A 20,281-nucleotide genomic window follows, 5' to 3' on the forward strand; every position below is an offset into this window, starting at 1 on the left:
GAATGGTGAGAAAAATTGTGGAAGTGCCCCAGGTTGTAGTCTCCTTATTAAACATCAAACTATCAAGAATTACACCAACAGTGAACTTTCAAATTAAATCATGTATCATATAATTAATTGAAAGAATAGAAAAAGTAAATAAATCCCCCACACCCAAAAAAGCCAAAACAGGTACACTTAATTAACGTTTAGTTTTCTACAGAAACATACGTTTCACATAGCCATAAGGTTTCCTGGGACCCTATTTAATAACCATGGCTATGGCACTCAATGTGTGTTTAATATGACATCATTTATTTTTCCTGCCTAAAGAGGTTATCATGTAAAAGATATTTTTATTAATGCTTGTTTAAGTGAAATCAGGAATTAACATGGTCATTGGACTTATGTCTATTGTTCAGGTTCGTCTATATAAGTGCAAGAATTATGTTGTGCATTCATGCAATCTGCTGGGTGGAGAAATCTGATTAAAACTGATTTTACCCTATTATCTAGTTAAAATTTTTTGTATGCATATGTTTTGACAATACAGAAGGATGTTTCTATGTCTGATGGAGTAATTAAAGCCAAACTGTTGCAATTTAACTCTCTTTTTTGTTGTATAATATTCTCATTATATAGAATATATAATATTCTTTAAAAAAAAACTAGTTCAGTGTGGGATTGATACAGTATTTATGGACCGATATTTATGCTTAATGTAGTCCAAATGATTTTACATTTTTAAGAATAAAAATCATGGCATGGTATTAAGTATGTCAAAACCTGCAGAATAATTCTATGTTTCTCAAGTCTCTCTATATGGCAATGCTGTTATCTATGTGTTTAGGACACAGATAGAGATATTGCGGTTTGACAGTATCGATATCTTTTTCGATTTCCTTCTCAATATGATTCAGATTTTGCTTGAAGTCTTCAATCATCTTTTGGGGTGACGGCTCAGTGAAATGCTGTTCCCTGTAGTTTCCCAGAGGCATCTGAACATGATAGAAAGGCAGAGGGCAGAACATAGAACATAATATGGAAATAAAAAAATTGTTAAAAGAGACTAAAAAGAATATAGATATACTATACATATAATATATAAAATTAAAACATAATAGTAGGTAATCAATGGGAAGATTTCAATTGGATTCAATCAATTCATTAAGTTTACTATAAACCTACAGCCAACATCCTGTTCTTTGTTACTGCATTTTATTTTGAGCCTGCTTTGCAAAAACATATTGTTTAAACAGGTAAAACAGGTTACTTAGGTATTTCATTGAAGTGTTGACTCACTGGGTATGTCAGTAATTGTACTAAAAGATATGTGATTGCCACTTCAAAACATGACTGGTGGATATCTGGGAGTGTGCTCATGATCAACTCCCTAGTGACACCGTCCTTGTCCGTGGGTGGAGGCTGGCGCATGGTGCAAGGTGTGTTGAATACCCATGAACAAAAGTCAAACTAGAGTATAGAAGGGAAAAAGCAAGGTCAATATTTAAACATGGAAGACTACATTGCAGCTAGAGCTTTTTTTGTGTCAATTCTTGAAAACTCATTTTCAAAGAAACTGTTTTTTTGCATGCTGGTTTGATTTCCCCCTCAAATTGCCTTCTCCACCATAACTGGCCTGCAAAACTGAATACTGTAGAGCGTTGATTTTTTAATACATTTTTTTTTTATTTTATCAAATCAAGATTTCTTGAGACAACTTTTACCTTCGATAAGTAATATATGAGCTGATGTTTAAAAATTATTCCTTGTGCTCCCAGAGCCACTCTATTATAATTTGTGTCCAAGAATATGCCCGTGCCAGAAGAAAAAACTCAGTTGATTGTATAACCTGTTTATTTAGTAAATTCAAGTAGTCAAATCACTTTATTTAATTGCCAATTTTTTTTTTTTTTTTGCTGAGCCTAGTCCTAGATAATAACAGTGCCTCCAGAGGCTTGTACAGTGGGTACTATGTATGGTGGGTGGATCACTTCATGTGCTTCCCTTCTTACACTGATGCATGTATCACCCTGTAATAAGTTCATTCTTTACTCATTCTCATTCTCATTCTTAACAAACTGAAGCCTCAAAACAAGTGATTTTCTTAGGGCAATACTGCTGTTTATTCCTAATTCTGCGATTTCATTTTGCATACTCCACGTGAACTCTTTTAATTTCACTATTAACATAGCTCTGATTTTTCTCTTCAGTGCAACTTTATCGAAAGTTTAAGAAATTTACGTCCATAGATTTTTTTTTTTTGACCCCATTTTGTCCACAAAGTTTATGGTTTAGCAATATTCTTCAACGTTTTTAAAATGTGTTGGAGAGTTCTTAATTCAATTTAAAATCTTTTTAGTTGTTTTCATTGCCTGATGCAGGTCATGACTAGCATATTCCAGTGATTATTTTTCCTTTATGATTTACTAAACATGGCTATTTGATTTTATAAATATGATTTTAGAAAATAATACAATAGTGATGTGTCACTTACCTGTCCATTGTTGACTGCTGCATGTTGTGCAGAGCAGGTGAAGATGATCACACTCAATAGAGTGATCAGTTCCTGTTTATTTTGTAGTTTATTAGGCAGCCCTGTTACACATAAATTATAATTAGACTTAATAATAATTACTCTGTTTAAGAATAAATGCTGTTGAATACAATGCAGTGTTACAATTTGGGTCATTCTGATTGCCTCATGGCTGTTTTTATAAAATAATCGATTATACAAAAAAATTTATTACAGTATTATAATTTTTATTTTATTTTGTTTTTAAGCCACCACTGCTTCACAGTAACTTACATCTGTATTATTGACACCAGTATTATATGTTGTTTGTTTAGGAAACTAACCGAAGTTAGAAGCATTTGTAAGGCCTTTCTCAACCACATCCTTAATCCATGCTTGAAGTTCTGAATCCTGCTTCACTTCATGGTCACTAGTGTAGTATAGAGACACTATGCTGGAGACAAACCTGTAGGCAAGAAGGAAAAGAGTAACTGTCAATATCTGCGGTGTCTCCAGAATTAAGCAAGCATAACATTATGTGTAAATTAATTTTACTGCATAATGATGACTAAAAATAATAGCTCTAAAGAACCATTGTAATTGAACACTTACTTCTCAATGGCATTCCAGAGTTTCAAGCTGTGATCTCTGTAGAAGTATTTATTGAGTTTAGAAACATCACGGTTTCTGAAGTCATAGGACGGTTGGAGAGAGCGGTAGGTCAGGATCTTATACTCCCTCTGAACCAGCATCAGCAGCCCTTCACCACCTGTGGACACCGCCTGCAGAGAAAGCATGCCTACTGTATGTATCTACTACATTTACATTTAGGCATTTGACAGTTCCCCTTATCCAGAGCCGCTTATATTTTTATTTCATTATACATCTAAGCAGTTGAGGGTTAAGGGCATTGCTCAAGGGCCCTACAGAGGCAACTTGGTGTTCCCCACTGCTAATTTACATGTTGTCTGAGAAGTAAGAAACTAATGGGAATGTGTTGAACAAATATGTTGATCTACATATGTTGAGAAAAAAACAATATAAACTAAATTTTTAGCCCATTGTGTAACTCTTGGGAACATGGAGGGTTTAGTATTTTAAGGAAATTAAGTATTACTCTTATTGGATCCTGAATTTTCAGACATGCTGTACTTACAGTACATAGCTCATTTCTTGTTTATGTATTTAGCAGTAGTTGAAATCTTGCATTTAAAGCCATTGACATTGTCAAATATTTTTCAGATCACTTTAATCAATATATTTTCTGTAGCTGAAGCATACCTTTTTAAAGATACCATCACTAGAGATGAGACCTGTGCGTGCACGGCAATTTATCTCCAGGGTGTACTTCAGATGAGGAATGAGCAGCTTAGACAGAGAGAGAGAGAGAGAAATTGACTCCTATACCAGAAAATTTTGGTATTAAAGAAAGCTTGTTTATACTTTCCAACTTACCTTATATATTGGGTGGACTGCAGGGAGTTGACGCCATGTGGCCACACAGAACACCTCTGCTATAAGATGAGTTCGCAGCAAGTGCGACAGAACCTCAAAGGTCTGAAATTCAGCATGACGGACCCACATTTTGGCCAATAGCCAGGTATCATGTTGATCATTGGGGAAAAAGATGGGTGTGTCCTTGGTAGGATTCTGTACAAGCTAAGAATAAGAAAAAGAAGAAGTAATGAACCTTAAGGTTTTTTGTTAAATGTTGCCTCTAGTGAACAGGCTTGGCGAAAGCATTACCTGTATGGCAATAGGAATAAGGCCTATGTTCGGATGTTCATACAGTAAACACAAAGGAGCTGCTATATACTGCTGCTTCCCATTGATCACATTACCAGGGATCCCATCCAGTATAGCATAGTCCACAAGGTATATATTTCCAGCCTTCATGGAAAAAAAAAGAAAGATTATTTTAGCCTTTAAGATACAGTACGGTATTCTACTCAATGAATACCGTTATACTGATACACTCACTCACTTACTTTCACTCACTTATCGTTTATACCGCTTTATCCTGTATTCAGGGTCACGGGGGGCCTGGAGCCTATCCCAGGAAACTTAGGACATGAGGCGGGGTACACCCTGAACAGGGTGCCAATCCATTATACTGGTACAAAGTTTAATGTTTAATTAATTTCCTTGTATTACAGTGGGATTCGCACTAATGTCAACCCTCCCGTGCTCATTACTTAATGGATTGTAAAGAGGGGAGTTTTTCAGGATGTTCCTCCCCTAAACCTTTTCATTTTTTTTTTACATTTTTATGATGCTGTGAGTTAACCTATATAAGTTAGTATTAATTATATTATTAATTATAATTAATATTAGTAAACCTATATAAATTCTAAATACATTAACAATTACTATGTAGTGGGCATATTCCCTAATTAATGCCTAACAGAATGTATCTGTTATTTTGTCTCTCACTGAGACGCTAGCCTGTTCGATGGCTAATAATGGCTTTGCTGAATTATCAATACAAAACTCAGTAAAACACTAATATGTAGAAGGACATTTTAATAATGGAGCTCAGACATTAAAGCACAGTTGTCAGTGTCGAGTGCTGCTTCAGTTAATAGCCTTTAAAACTGATGCATGAATCCAGATCACAGTGTTAAAATTCTTAGGTGTGAATATGTGTATGCGGTGTCCTGTGATGGACTAGTGTATTATGGGTAACCGGGATAAAGTGATCACTGAAGATAATATGAAAATTTTAAAGGGTCAGGGGTAGCTCAGTGGTTAAGGCATTGGACTACGGTTCGGAAGATCCCAGGTTCAAACCCTACAACCACCAAGTTGCCACTGTTTGGCCCTTGAGCAAGGCCCTTAACCCTCAACTGCTCAGATGTGTAATGAGATAAAAATGTAAGTCGCTCTGGATAAGAGCGTCTGCCAAATGCCTAAATGTAAATGTAAAGGGTGTATTTCCATGCAGGAACTATGGACTACACTTTACCTCTAGCTCTTTATCCAGGGTGGTGTTGGGGTGTAAAAAGTTCTGCACCATTTCTCCTTGGACGGCGAAGTTGGAAGGCAGTTTCCTGCACCGCTGGATCATTCGCGGGTTCGGTCCATTCATGAACTGATAGCCGAAAAAAACATCCTCTTCCCAGTGTTCCCTAATGTACTCTAATAGCATCCATAAAACATTTACATTCAATTAGCTTGCATTTTTATTTGTTGTTTACAGTTCATGCAGGAGGTCCTTATGTTACCGAACGTTTACTCCTTAAAATATATATTATAAAATGAATGCACCTTCTTGGCATAAAAACTGTATTAATTAACAATTGAATCCGTGTGTGTGTGTGTGTGTGTGTGTGTTAGAAATTACTTGTTTTGAATAGTTAAAAATGGTCACAGTTACTACACCTGAAGTAGAAGTCTTAGGCAGTTCACAAAATAAATTGTCTAAATCATTCAGATCCTTCCACGACACATTAACCAAGAGGATCAGCTCCTCCAGTGACAGCTCCTTAAGTCTGATGGTGATTAAATTAAACATTATATGTACACATGATCAGCACAAATGTGTTTCTGCATTTTCAACAGTACATGTGTTCATTCATGTTATATTTTATTTACCTTGATAAAACACTTTGGTTAAGATTTGTAGATTCAATTAATATTATTTATATAAACTTTTAAATTGATATAAAATGAAGTGCTGCTCACGTCTCCTTGAACATTTGATTAAAGTCCTTTGCATCCTCAAAGTCAAAGCGAACATCTGGGGGGAGATCATTTTCTGATTTGAAGTCTACGCATTTAGGAATTCCTGGAGCCCAGGCTTGCCATCTAACACAACACAATTAACACATTTATTTCATATCAAATAAAATAAAGGATAAAAGTATTCATTACCATGTTCATCCATGAGTTAGCATATTGTTCTTTAAACTATAAAAAGAAGACAGCTACATAAGTTATAAAATTTAGTATAGCTCTACAGTGTATTTAATTGTTAAAACTTGTGTAATTTCTCCAAAAAAGCTAAATGAAAAGTGGTAAAACTATGCACAATTTAATCATATTTCTGGTGCTGAAATATACACACCGGAAAGTTTCCTGTCTTTGCTGCAGTTGTGCATTTCTATGAGTCAACTCTTGGGGCAAGATCTCATCACACAGCCTTTTAGCTGTGAAAGAAAATTAGAAAAAGAAACCACTCTTAGGAATCCTCAGCCTGAATCAAAGTGAGATAAAATCTCCTTTCTTTGGGGTAATTGTTAGAACTGACCTGTGCCATCACGGATTTCTACTTTATCTTCTCCCACTAACCAGTGTTAACAAGGAAAGGTTTGTGTTTCTTCCCCTCCTGATGGTGTGACTTTCACATAACTGCAAAACCAACTACCTTTAATAGGTAGATTCTCCGAGTTTTTCATCTCCAAGCGTACAAGGAACACACGACCCAAAGGAATCGAGCTACGAACTTTATATTCACAAACCTGTAAACGAATGAGTTAAAACAAGGGGAAATACAATTTGTGTATATGAAAGAGAATCAATGCCTATTAAAATGGAGCAATTCCATAATGCACTTATACTAATGCTTTGGTTATATCCTTAACTGTAGTAAAATAAACTAAATAAAAGTAGCCTCACTACATATTCAGTACAATCACTCTTTTGCACTCTCACTTACTTGGCCCTTACACAGACCCCAACCATGTTCGTCCAGCTGCTTCCTCTCACTCTCTCCATTCTCCCCCACCAGGGTAATGGACACTTTGTGAACAGTACCTGAATACTTAAAGGTGCCTGTAGCCACGGTCACGTTGTACTCCATCTGTACACAAATTTCACATCAACTCTTGCACATGAAAGCTTATTTCTAGAACAATAGGAGAAAATGTAATAAATCAAAGCATCTTTTTTAAAATCAATATTTACCTAATAAGCTCTGTTAGTGAAGTCTTATGATTTACTTAACCTGTCTCCACCTTGTCTTGCACTGACTTTTGCACAGTTTAAATAGTATTTTTGGGTCAACAGTTGACTTCAGCATACTGAGTTTTTCTCCATTTTCTCACTTTCTTTTATTAAGTATGTCCACCATTCAGTTCTCTTCTTTCTTTTTGCATGGCTACGCCCATCACCTAAATCAATACATCATTGGCCCAGGGTTGTTTTCATAAAATTTTTCGCAAACACCCCTACAAAACCCTCCCCAATCCTACATACATTCTCCTTCTAAATTACATATATGTATTCTTTAGTTTTGCAGTTGGGTTTACTCCAACGGTAGGTTTAATGGGCTTGCTGGAACAAGTTTGGGCTAATTAGTTCCTGGGAAAAGAAATTCTTAAGAACTCAATACAGGAAAACCAATTAATTCAATTGTATTTCAATTTCATACAGTACCAGTATATAAATCACTGTTCCAGAGTAACTGGAATTATAGATATCGTGAAAAAAGACTGTTACTTAAAAATAATTTCCACATATTAATAAGCTGGCCCTTGATGGCTTGGCACCCCGTCTAGGGGTTACCCTGCCTTGTTCCTCCTTAGATAGGCTCCAGGCCCCCTGTGACCCTGTATACAGGATAAAGCGGCATAGACAACGATGATGAGATATTAATGAGCACATTAAATGCACAGCATCATGCTTCAAAAGTAATGTTTTATATATTTTTAAAACACATTTTAAATGTAAAATGTGATAACACTTACTGTATAAGTCTTTTTCTTTTGTTGGCATTAAAAAAAAAAACAGAACAAATGAACAAACATTTCTTTATAAAATAAAATCCTAAAATATCTCTTATTTTTTATTTAAAGATGGGTATTTGTGTTATGATAATATGAATGACTTTATTTCACCTACTGGAAAAGGTAATTATAATGCACACTGCATGTTAAAAAAAAAAAAGGTCACCACCTGGATTTTACTAAGCAAATAGTTAAGAGCCTTTGATTGCATAATAGATGCATTGATTAATATGGTTCAGCTGGCAACAAGTTATTTAACCCTAACTGATGTGGGTAGCTTCTCATTTTTGAAACAACCGTGCCAGAAAACATATCTTGTGGTTGTGACAAAGATGTTGCTCTTGCATCAAGCTAAGAAAACTGACAAAGATTGCTGAAAGTATTAAAATTGGGTTATTAACTATGATATGCCATTATCTTTAAGGAAGAAAGGTTGGGAAAAAAAATAAAGGTGGAATTAAGAGCATTTCCACACAGTTTACACAATGCCAAGATAAATCAAGGGTTTGGGAGTAAACAGCTTATCAGTGAGGCTAATCAGAAAAAACGGCTTCGGTTTGCTAGGGAGCATCATGAATGGACGGTGGATCACTGGAAAAAGGCCATGTGGTTAAATGAGTCAATGAGAGTCAGACAAAGTGATGCATCCACCATGCCTGTTGGTCAGGTAAAAAAATGAGGTCAGATTACTATGTGAATTTCCTGAATTACCAGGTTTTTCCATCAATTGATTTTTTTTTTGTGGGTCAGTGCCACAATTTTGTTAAACCCCTTGAATCACTCTGCTTTAGACCTGTGGACTGTTACTGCGACCAATTCAATTGTGAAAATAAAACTGTCCAATAAAAAAAAACAGAATAAGTTGTTCTTGTAATTAACTCAGTTTATTTAATTTCCTTAAATAGGTAGAGGTTCCTCCAAATGACTGTTAATGTGCAGGAGAAAGATTCTATCCTAAGCTGTGTAAGACACATGGCTTTAAACATCAATCAACTGAAGCAATGAAAATAAATAGGTCACATTCTCTAGAATGATGTGAGAGACAATAAACTTCCACAGAAAACATTTACATTATTACTGCCAAAGGTGGTTCTACCTGTTACTGAACTGTAGGGTCTACTTATTTTTTCCATCTGGTTTATTCAATTCAATTCAATTCAATTCAATTTTATTTGTATAGCGCTTTTAGCAATTTTCATTGCCGCAAAGCAGCTTTACATAGTCAAAAGAATTATTTAGGTTTGTATGAAATGTGAATTTGTATGAATCAAAATGGTCAGTTTGTCCCTGGTGAGCAAGCCGAGGGCGACAGTGGCAAGGAAAAACTCCCTGAGATGGTAAGAGGAAGAAACCTTGAGAGGAACCAGACTCAACAGGGAACCCATCCTCATTTGGGTGAAACAAAAAGCAGTAAATGATCTGCATTTATACAGTGTGTAGGGTGGGAGGCAGTTCAGCTATAATAGCTAATGTTAATTGATGTTAATATGGAGTCCAGGTAGTTATTGAAGACCCAGGTAGACTTGTAAGAAGTTCCAGTCATGAACTATCGAGCTGTCAAGTCCCCAGAGAAACAGTTGCCAACACCAGTCAAGGCCAGAACCATTTTCTAGGTAGAGAGAATCATTCCCAGACACCAGACGCATCCCAGAGAGACACACGGGGCATCCATGTGACGAGATCTTCAGCCAGAAGCGGGGCACCAGGATGGGTCAGACAGGTCCGGAGGGCAGAGGGAGTCTGGATCACTGGCAGCTCAGGAACGACATGTGTAGCTCGACAGAGAGAGAGAGAAAGAGTGAAAGGGGGGGACAGGAGGAGAGAGGAAAAAGAAAGAGGGGGGGAAAGAGAAGAAGAGGAGAGATGGCAGTTAGGTATGGTCACAGTCACACAATGTATAATGTGAATGTATATTAACTGTAGAGTGCAAGCAGAGACTCCGGCAGGACTAACTATGACAGCATAACTAAAAGGGAGAGCCAGAAGGAAACACAAACATGAGGGCTTCCTGACATGTAAAGCAAGCAATCACCTCACCATCAGCAAACCTGTGTGATCAATGAGAGTGAGGAAGACAGCATCCAAACATACCAGTTCACCATAATACTCTACGTCCATGAGTCCCCCAGATCTGCTCCTTTACCTATGGCAAATCTATTTATAAAAATGCTCGGCTAAATAAATAGGTTTTTAGCCTGGACTTAAACACTGAGACTGTGTCTGAGTCCCGAACACTATTTGGAAGACTATTCCATAACTTTGGGGCTTTGTAAGAAAAAGCTCTGCCCCCAGCTGTATTTTTCATAATACGCGGTACTGACAAGCAGCCTGCATCCTTTGATCGAAGTAGGCGTGGCGGATCGTAAGACACTAGCAGTTCGCTCAGGTACTGCGGCGCAAGACCATTTAATGCTTTATATGTCAAGAGTAGTATTTTAAAATCAATGCGAAATTTCACAGGGAGCCAATGGAGTGAAGATAAGATAGGGGTGATGTGCTCATATCTTCTGGTTCTGGTAAGGACTCTCGCTGCTGCATTCTGGACTAGCTGAAGCTTATTTATGCATCTAGCTGAACAACCAGACAGTAAGGCATTACAATAGTCCAACCTAGAGGTGATAAAAGCATGAACTAGTTTTTCTGCGTCGTTTAGCGACAATAAATTTCTTATTCTGGCAATATATCTGAGGTGAAAGAATGCTATCCTGGTAATATTATCTACATGTGCTTCAAATGAAAGGCTGGAATCAATAATCACACCAAGGTCTTTCACTGTTGCATTTGATGGAACAGAAAGGCCATCTAAAGTTACGGTATGATCTAAAATTTTACTCCTAGCTGTATGCGGTCCTATGACTAGAACTTCTGTCTTATCCGGATTTAGCAGAAGGAAGTTAGTTAGCATCCAATTTCTTATGTCCTGCACACATTGCTCAATTTTAGTAAGCTGTTTTTTCTCATCAGGTTTTGCTGAGACATATAACTGTGTATCATCAGCATAACAATGAAAACTAATACCATGCTTACGGATTATGTTGCCCAGAGGAAGCATGTAAAGGGAAAAAAGCAGTGGACCTAAAACTGAACCCTGCGGAACGCCAAACTCCACTGGAGAACATGCAGAATAATCACCATTTAAGTCTATATACTGATAACGATGGGTCAGATAGGATCTGAGCCAGGAGAGGGCTGTACCCTTAATTCCCACTACATTTTCTAATCTGTGAAGAAGAATAGCGTGATCAACAGTGTCAAAAGCTGCACTGAGGTCAAGTAATACAAGCATAGTTACACAACCCTGATCAGAGGCCAATAAAATGTCATTTACTACTTTAACGAGCGCCGTCTCTGTACTGTGATGAGGCCTAAATCCTGACTGATACAGTTCATGTATGCCATTCCTATGTATATATGAGCATAGCTGCTCCGCTACTATCTTTTCCAGGATCTTAGAGATAAAGGGGAGGTTTGATATTGGTCTGTAACTGGACAGCTGACAGGGGTCGAGGTCAGGTTTCTTAATTATTGGTTTGATAACTGCTAATTTAAAAGATTTTGGAACATATCCAATGCTGAGTGAAGAATTAATTATTCTCAACAGGGGTTCTATTATTGCTGGTACTATCTGTTTAAGAAAATGTGTCGGTACAGGATCTAATATACAGGTTGATGAATTTGAAGAAGAGATGAGTGAAATTAGTTCATTCTCTTCAAGGGGAGTAAAGTATTCTAGGTTCTGGTCTGACATGGCTAAATTAACATCTGCATCAATTACATTGTTCGGTTTCAAAACCTCAATTTTATGCCTAATATTTACAATTTTATTATTAAAAAAGTTCATGAAGTCCTCACTATTGCATGATGTTGTTGTGGAGATTTCTGCAGTGGTCTTATTTCTGGTTAATTTGACTACAGCATTAAATAAGAATCTAGGATTATTTTTATTTTCTTCTATAAGAGTGGAGAGATATGTTGATCTAGCTACACTAAGAGCTTTTCTATAGTTCAGGATGCTCTCCTTCCATGCTATTTGAAATACTAGTAATTTAGTTTGACGCCATTTACGTTCTAATTTCCGAGCGGTCTGTTTTAAAGTGCGCGTGTGATCGTTATACCAGGGAGCAAGTTTTTTATCTCTAATAATTTTTCTTTTGACTGGAGCTACATTATCTAGGGTATAGCGAAATGTCGACTCTAAATATTCAGTCGCCTGATCGAGTTCTGTGGGGTCAGACGGTGATCTAATCGAAGTTGGGAACTCTGGGAGATTACTGATAAAACTCTGTTTGGTAGTTGATGTGAATGTACGTTTCATACGGTAGCGCGGCGCTGTGTGTACATTATTATTGTGACACACTTGAATTGAGACAAGATAGTGATCTGAGATAACTTCAGATAGTGGTATTGTGAATAAATTTCTTATACTTAATCCAAATAATATTATTAAATCTAAAGTGTGACCTGCTTTATGAGTGGGTCCTACTACACACTGATTTACTCCTACCGAGTCCAGTATAGACATAAATGCAGTTCTCAGAGGGTCTTCTGGGTTTTCAAAATGAATATTAAAATCTCCAGCAATTAACACTTTGTCTACAGAAATGACTAGGTTTGAGAGGAAATCTGCAAATTCACTAAGAAATTCCGAGTACGGCCCTGGAGGTCTGTAAATGACAATTAGCGGGATCGACTGAGCTGACTTAATATAGTTAAATACACTTATGTTACTATAGAGAATTTCAAATGAATTAAATTTGTGTCCGTGTTTTTGTACAATAGTCAAATTATCATTGTGAATAACTGCGACGCCTCCTCCTCTACCAGTTAACCGAGGCTGGTGTATGTAGCTGTATCCAGGAGGACTAGCTTCATTTAGAGCTACATACTCGTCCTGTTTAATCCAGGTTTCTGTTAAACAGAGTATATCAAACTCCTGATCTGTGATAATTTCATTAACTATAACTGCTTTAGATGCGAGAGATCTAATATTTAACAGTCCTAGCTTCAGATCAGAGGTGCCGGCTGCGCATTCAGTCTGATCCAAGTTTGTGGTCTTTATGCTAATTAAATTACTAAAACAGACTTTCTGAGTCTTTCTAAATTTGTTTTTAGCTCGGGTTTATGACTGTTGGTCTGCTTTATGAAGAAAAAACTTACATACTACATACTAACTGTCAGGGATAACCGCTAGAGGGCGCCGTGCACCCGAAGACTCCTCGGTTGTGTTTTGTGTATTTCTTTGTTATTGAACGGCATTTCCCAGAATGCACCTCGGTCAGGTGATAGGAGCGCTCACCTGAACCGAGGGTCCGTTATAAATAGCCATGTGTTCTGTTGTTCAGGGTCTGACATCTGTTTTGTTAAAGTGCTGTTTTGTTAAAGTGCTATTAGTGTATCTCCTAGCCTGTTTTGCTCCTAGACTGTTTTATTTAGCTCCTGTTCTGTTAAACCTGTGTTAGGAATAGTTTCTGTTTGGTAATGTTCATGTCCTTGGTAGAAGTCTGCTTCTGTCTTATTTTAAAGTTCCAGTCTTGTGAGTAAAGTCATGCTACTGCTATTTTGGTTTTTCTCCTAGTTTCATAGTTCAATCCTTTTAGTTCCATTGTGAGACTGTGTTGGTTTATGTTTCTGTTGTGTGTTCCTTATTAACACACCTTGACAACTGCAGAGTAACCCGAGAACTATGCAACTACTGTACTGCTGCAAATAACAGGTTTCTCGGTTGTCCAAAATGTATGATGTGGAAAGGAAAGGAGAGAGTACTGTCCCTTGTGGTGCTTCGGTACTGCTGATCACTTTTTCTGACATATATTCCGCAACCTTACAAACTGTCGTCTGTCCGTTAGATAGTCAGTGATCCAGGACTTGTAGCCTTGTTTTGATTCAGTCTCTCCAGCTGCTAATGTGTTTTGCCTGATTTTACCCTTTACTTACACATACTCATATTTTGACAAACTCCTCCTAGGGAGCTAATGCAATGAAACTGACATTTTGGCCTATGGTTCTGAAGACATTGTTGTGTACAAGTTATCGAAAGCTTTTATCAAAGTTCCACAGTGTGGGCAGAACGGGGCACCAAATTAGATCCTTCGACAGTATGGAGAAAGTTGTTGTATTTTTCTACATTCTTGGAGGTACTTTTCACAACGAACAGGAAGTCCGCCATTTGGGGAAAATTGCAAGAGGCTGCGGTTCACACACGTTGTATTTTAACAAACTCCTCCTAGGGGGATTGCCCGATCGAGTTCAAAATGTCTTAGTTCGCTCTTAAGGGATCAAGAACAAAAAGGTTATCAAAAGCATTCGTCTGGCTCACAAGGTCTGGCTGTGGCACTGTGACGAATCTAACCCTCCCCTGACACACAGGAAATGGATATTTTTTTTTTTTCTCCCACACACTTTATCCAATCTGGACAAAACTTTACAGCATCAATGACAATTGGAGTTTGCACAGATTGACATGCCAGTATGACAATACAGTCATAATGCCACCAACTGGTATAGGGAAATGATTGGTTTATATCTCTTTCTGGCTGTATGTCTGTACAAATGAAGAAACAACATCAAAGAGAACTTGCAGGACGACATTGTAGAGGCCCGCGGATGGCCCCGGGTGCGAGGGCCCTATCCTCACTGCTTGCAGCTTTAATTATTATTATTATTATTATTATTATTATAAATAATAATAATAATTTTTATTACACAACAAAAACACTATATTTAGATGCAGTGTTTAAACAGAGTTCAGTTCCATATATTGCAGTAGTCAAGGGTTTATATTTATAATAATAATAATTTTTAAAAAACCCACTTATTTTAATATGCATTCTATGTTTTGTTTATCATTAAGCAAACTGACATTTAGTCATCATTCCAAAAATAAGACCAAATATTTCTTCTTTAAGCATTGCTTTCGTTTCTTAATTTTTAAATCCATTGGTTTTCACACAGCTCTCTTAAGATCCCCTCACAGCAAATCAGCACACCTCCACCACCATGCTTGACTAGATAAATTCAGAATGTTTTTAAATTCTGCTTTCAGTTTTTTTTCTGGTTTTGCCAGTCCATTTTGTACAAATGGAATATGTAGACGTTAACAACTAAGCAATCTAAATTCGGTTATTGGTTTCCTACTAATGTCAATTTCATTAAAGTTCTACAGAAGAACTCAAGATGTGGCTGTAGGTGAAGATTGGCCTGGGCATTGCTTATCTTACAACCCATGTGTGATGAACAAATCACTATCCTCTAAAGATGCACAAATCACTTGGCCAGTGACCGGAATTGGATGCATTTCAGCTTGATCAGCCATGAGTGAGTAGGAGTGGCATACTTGCACTCTAACATCAATCAAAGCAACGTTAGACAAAATGAATGTCTGTCCAGTAACCTTGTGTCTTGTAACCTTGTGCAGTTTGGCAGAAAATTGTAAAAGGTAGTTAATAGTAAAGGTTTAGTATGAGCATAGAATAAAAAAATTTTCTATTATGTTCCCAAACTTCACAGCAAATAATCCCTCCTCCATCTCCATGCTTGGCATTTAGTATAAGCTGTTTGTGGCCCTGTGCATGATGAACATGATGATAATCTTTTTCTCTTCATTGCAGATGACATTCTTACAGATACTGTATTTTGTGGTTTGTTCACATGCAGGCTGTAAGAGCCATATTTCATTTTTATTATTTTGTTGTTGTTTGTTTAAAGTTATTAGTTAAGCATTGTTTTATGATGATCGTAAGTTGTACTGTGACGTCATTTCATAAGTTGTTCTGTGACATCATTCCATAGTTGTGTTGTTGCATGTCTACCACGCACGATAGTAGAGATATGGGAGTGTGGAGAACACAAGCTTTTGACCGCAATTAAGAAACCGTGATCAAAGACCGTAATCAAAAACCGTAATAAGATACAGCAAATAAGTTGTTGTAACCATAGTGGATTTATGCAAGAAAACTGTTAGAAGTGTCGAACGTTTGACATTAAAAATAAAACGAAGAGAAAAGAATTCACGGACGTCCGAGTCGTGAGTAATTCAGTTCAATAAGAAAGATACGCGTCAGAATTTGTGGAATAACATGTCCGTACACAGGCTATTATTTTAAAAAACATCTGGATGCTAAAAAACAGTGTATGCTTATTCTCCCACCTGGTTTCTGAATGTTGGCTTACTTTCTTTGGTTAAAAAATATATTGAAAACCTGTTGTGTTTTTGTTGTTGTCACCTGAGGTTATTTGTTTGTATATTTTTTATGAGGGAATACGAAAGCTTGTTGACAGATGGACTAATTGTATTGAAAAGCAAGGAGATTATGTCAAAAAATTGACTTCTAAAAGATATGTAGATAATTTTTGATTCACCTTCTCTTCATCTTCTCACTTCTCAGAAAACTTTAGTTATACCATACACAGAATAGCATGCGTACTGTAATGCCGCTTTTCCACTGCATAGTACGGCACGGCACAGTTCAGTACAGCTCACTTTTGGGGGGTTTTCCACTGGGAACAGTACCTGGTACCTGGTCCTTTTTTTAGTACCACCTCAGCCGAGGTTCCAAGCGTGCCGAACCGTTACCAAAATGTGACGTGTAAACTTTGCTGGTCACTGATTGGCCGAAAACAAAATTGTCATTACTGCGTCACTGAACTTGCGACACGAGACACAACAGACCCGCTAGTATTATTAGCACAGCCAGCGAAGGATCGGACGCACTTTTTTGTACTGTATTAACTAAAGAAATGGCTGTTTTATAGTCTATTGAGGAAGTACCAACGTTCCGAGGAACGGATCTGGCGAGAGCTTGATGGGGCGACGCGGAATGAAAAAGTTTTTCAGGAGGTCACTAAGCTCTTGGCCGCACACGGCTACCATCGAACTTACAAACAGTGTAGGGACAAGTAAAAAAAAAAATTAAGAGCAACTACAGAAGTATAAAGGACCACAACAGCCGGAGTGGTTCAAACAGGCGGTCGTGGAAGTGGTTTGACCAAATGGACGCAATCTACGGAGGCAGACCAACGAGCAATGGAAGGGAGGGTGCCTTGGACTCGGCCACGCTATTGTTGTTGGAGAACACGATCGAGGATGGTACATTGTGTTTTTATAACACTTAAAATCCTAACTTTACGGATTTTATTGACTGTCGATTCTTATTTTATATCGCAATTTGACTGTAAAATCATGGCCTAATCAGGCACAAAGTCCTAGTAGCTAACATGTATCAGTGGTAGTGCTATTGTTCATGATGTTCATTTTTTTTTTGTTGTTGTTGTGTTGCAGTAATTTGTGCATTCCGAACTGATTAGACAAACTTTGCGTTTCAGACTCATTGTCCACGGTCGATTCCCTTGCACTTTCTACATGCAACGACGACAACTCCTCTTCCCAAGCAGTGCTAGCAGCATCTCCACCACGCCCACCAACACCATCGGCCTCCAGCTGCACGACGACACCGCAGCGTGTGTTAACGGGTATAATACACATTTGATACTTCATATATCACAATATGTACAAATAGGATATCACAATATAGGATATTTATCCTTATATATATATATATATATATATATATATATATATATACCGTGTCTCATGAATTACTGTTGCTTACCATAAATAGTATAATACCATAAATAATACTACCATATAATACCGTAGATACTGTAAATGGAATTGATTAAAATCAAATTAATTTAAAAAATAATTTCTCACATTTTCACTCCAATTTTTTACGTTTTTGTCCAGGCAAGAGGAAGCGGAGCCTGCACCATCAGGAACATCTTGCTGTATTAAGAGAGATGCAGGTGGCAGACATTGAGCAGCAGGAGCTGAACCGTGCCCAGAGGGAGCGCCACTTGCAGATGGCACTGGAAGAGGCCAAACAAGCGAGAGAGCAGGAAGCGGCCTTGAGGGCAGAGAAACACTCTCAGAAGGCTGCTTTCAATCAAGCATTCCTCAATGTTATGGGGATGCTTGTCCAGGCAAATGAGTGGCCGACGGGAATAGAACTCTTTTGCTGACTAATGCCATAGGTGTTTGTGTTTTTGTGTTTTTTGATAATGTTTGCACTACATGTCTGCACACTGTTAACAGTTTTTTATGTTAACGGTAAAATTTATTTTGTTCTATTTGTCTGTTGTATGTCTGTTGTGCACTACATACATGCACACTGTTTAAATTTACAGTTTATATTTTCACTATTTATATTTTTACTTTTTACACTTTGTAGATTTTTAGTGTTTTCTGGTCATATTTTACCTGTAAATTTGTGTTGTGCTTCAATAAAAACAATCTGATTAAATACGTGTAGCCCAAGACTATATTAAATATTTATTATTGTATGAGCAGGTAAAGTACCTCCTAATAAAGACAAATGGTTAATGCCGCCACGATACTAACCAAAAAAACAAAACAAAACAAGGAATACATTGTAAAGTTTGAAATAGTGTTTAAAAATGTATTGATAATACACTTTACAGAACATGCTACGTGAATAGTTAGCTACTCGAGTAACGCATCAGACCTGCACGGACATCCCTGCCCTCCTCCTCTACAGCCTGTGGCATTGCCACCACAGTCTCTGCTGCTGGGGGTAAATCCCAAGCATTCTCATAGGCCTCACCATGACTCTCAAAAAGGTTATGTAGAGCACAACATGTCAGCACTATGGACTTTACAAGGTTGACAGCACAGTCATTTCTTTTTTATAATGCATCGCCATCTTCCTTTTAATCGACCGAAGGCCTTTTCAACAGCTACGCGTGCTCTGCAGATTTTCATGTTGTAGACCTGCTGTTCTGCTGTCAGGTGTCCAGTGTCAATGAATGGTTTTAAGAGCCAGTTCTGCAGGGGATAGGCAGAGACTCCTAGAATGTAGTAGCCAGCAGTCACCCCACCTATGTTTCTGGTGTTAGCTGTGGTTTCCACGGCTTGCCAACTCCCACAGTGTTGACAGTCTCAAAACCCGAGCATCATGCAGGCTTCCAGGCAGTCCTGTAAAAACATTTCAGAAAAGTCCCTTTCCATCCACAACACCTTGAAGGATGATGGAGTGCCAGCCTTTACGGTTGAAATAGTCACAGTGATATTCATCTGGTGCTATAATGGGGGTGTGTGATCCATCAATAGCACCAATACAGTGTGGGAGCCCCCACCTGTTCTCAATGTAGGCAGACATTTCTTTAAACTTTTCCTGATCTGGAAAACAAATTAGCTCTGGGACCAACAGGGTTTCTGCTGCTGCACAGAGCTCCTGAACACACCGACGCACAGTTGTTATGGTTACACCAAAAAGATGTCTAACACTTCTGTACTCAGCACTGGCTATTCTTTTCTTTAAAGGTACACACACGCGAAAGTTTGTGTCCCGTCTCTCCATCGCTGGATGCAGTTTGTTGCATAAGTGGATGAATGTTTCTTCAGACATTCTAAAGGTTTCCAGCCACTGTGTTTGTAAAACTGGAAACAATCACATCCCACCACTCTGAAGCATGGTTAAATGTCCAAACAGATGGTCTGTTGTGGCGACTTTTTTTGCAAATGTGGAAGATCTGTAATATACAAAATCTGCATTTTAATGTTACACTGACAGTTAAGTTTATTATGTGCTTAGCAACACTGATAAAAGTTAGCTAGTGATGTGCTTTTTTTAGATGCTTACCCTTGCGCGTCGTCAAACTAACAAGTTGTTGGGGTCTGCGTGGTGTTGTGAAAGTTCCCAAACTCTCTTGTCTTTTTAAGCTGTGTTTTCTTTGGCTGCCATCAGCCTCTTTTGAAACAAACTCTTTCGTCTTGCTGTTAAAAACATCCACATGCCGAGAATGAAGAACACCATTCCGTCGATATGCTCCATTGTTGTGTGTTTGTTGTGGCGCGTTTAGATGATGTCACGGCAGTAGAGGCGGCGCAACTATGACGACACGTGAAAAATCCCGGCCACTCTAAAGCAGGACTAAACTGAAGTGGAAACGCAAACTGAGTCGAACTGAGCCATGCGGTGCCGTAACGAGCCGTGCCGGGCCAAGTCGTACCATGCAGTAGAAAAGCGCCATAAGAGTTGAAGTT

General features: G+C 37.8%; 1 protein-coding gene across 1 annotated transcript; it reads right to left on the minus strand.

Annotated features, from left to right (window-relative positions):
• Positions 1-797: 797 nt before the first annotated feature.
• Positions 798-17,089, minus strand: LOC128520938 (polyunsaturated fatty acid lipoxygenase ALOX15B-like). The gene is made up of 15 exons (XM_053495402.1): positions 16,988-17,089; positions 7,152-7,295; positions 6,795-6,954; positions 6,561-6,642; positions 6,179-6,301; positions 5,876-5,985; positions 5,460-5,632; positions 4,241-4,384; positions 3,950-4,153; positions 3,776-3,862; positions 3,107-3,276; positions 2,839-2,960; positions 2,477-2,577; positions 1,282-1,452; positions 798-977 (listed from the first exon to the last, which is right to left on the minus strand). The coding sequence occupies exons 1-15, from the start codon at positions 17,087-17,089 to the stop codon at positions 798-800; spliced, it is 2,073 nt and encodes a 690-aa protein (XP_053351377.1).
• Between the last annotated feature and the right edge of the window lie 3,192 nt (positions 17,090-20,281).

The sequence above is a fragment of the Clarias gariepinus genome, chromosome 1 (genome assembly GCF_024256425.1).
Source record: "Clarias gariepinus isolate MV-2021 ecotype Netherlands chromosome 1, CGAR_prim_01v2, whole genome shotgun sequence".
Classification (NCBI taxonomy): Eukaryota; Metazoa; Chordata; class Actinopteri; order Siluriformes; family Clariidae; genus Clarias; species Clarias gariepinus.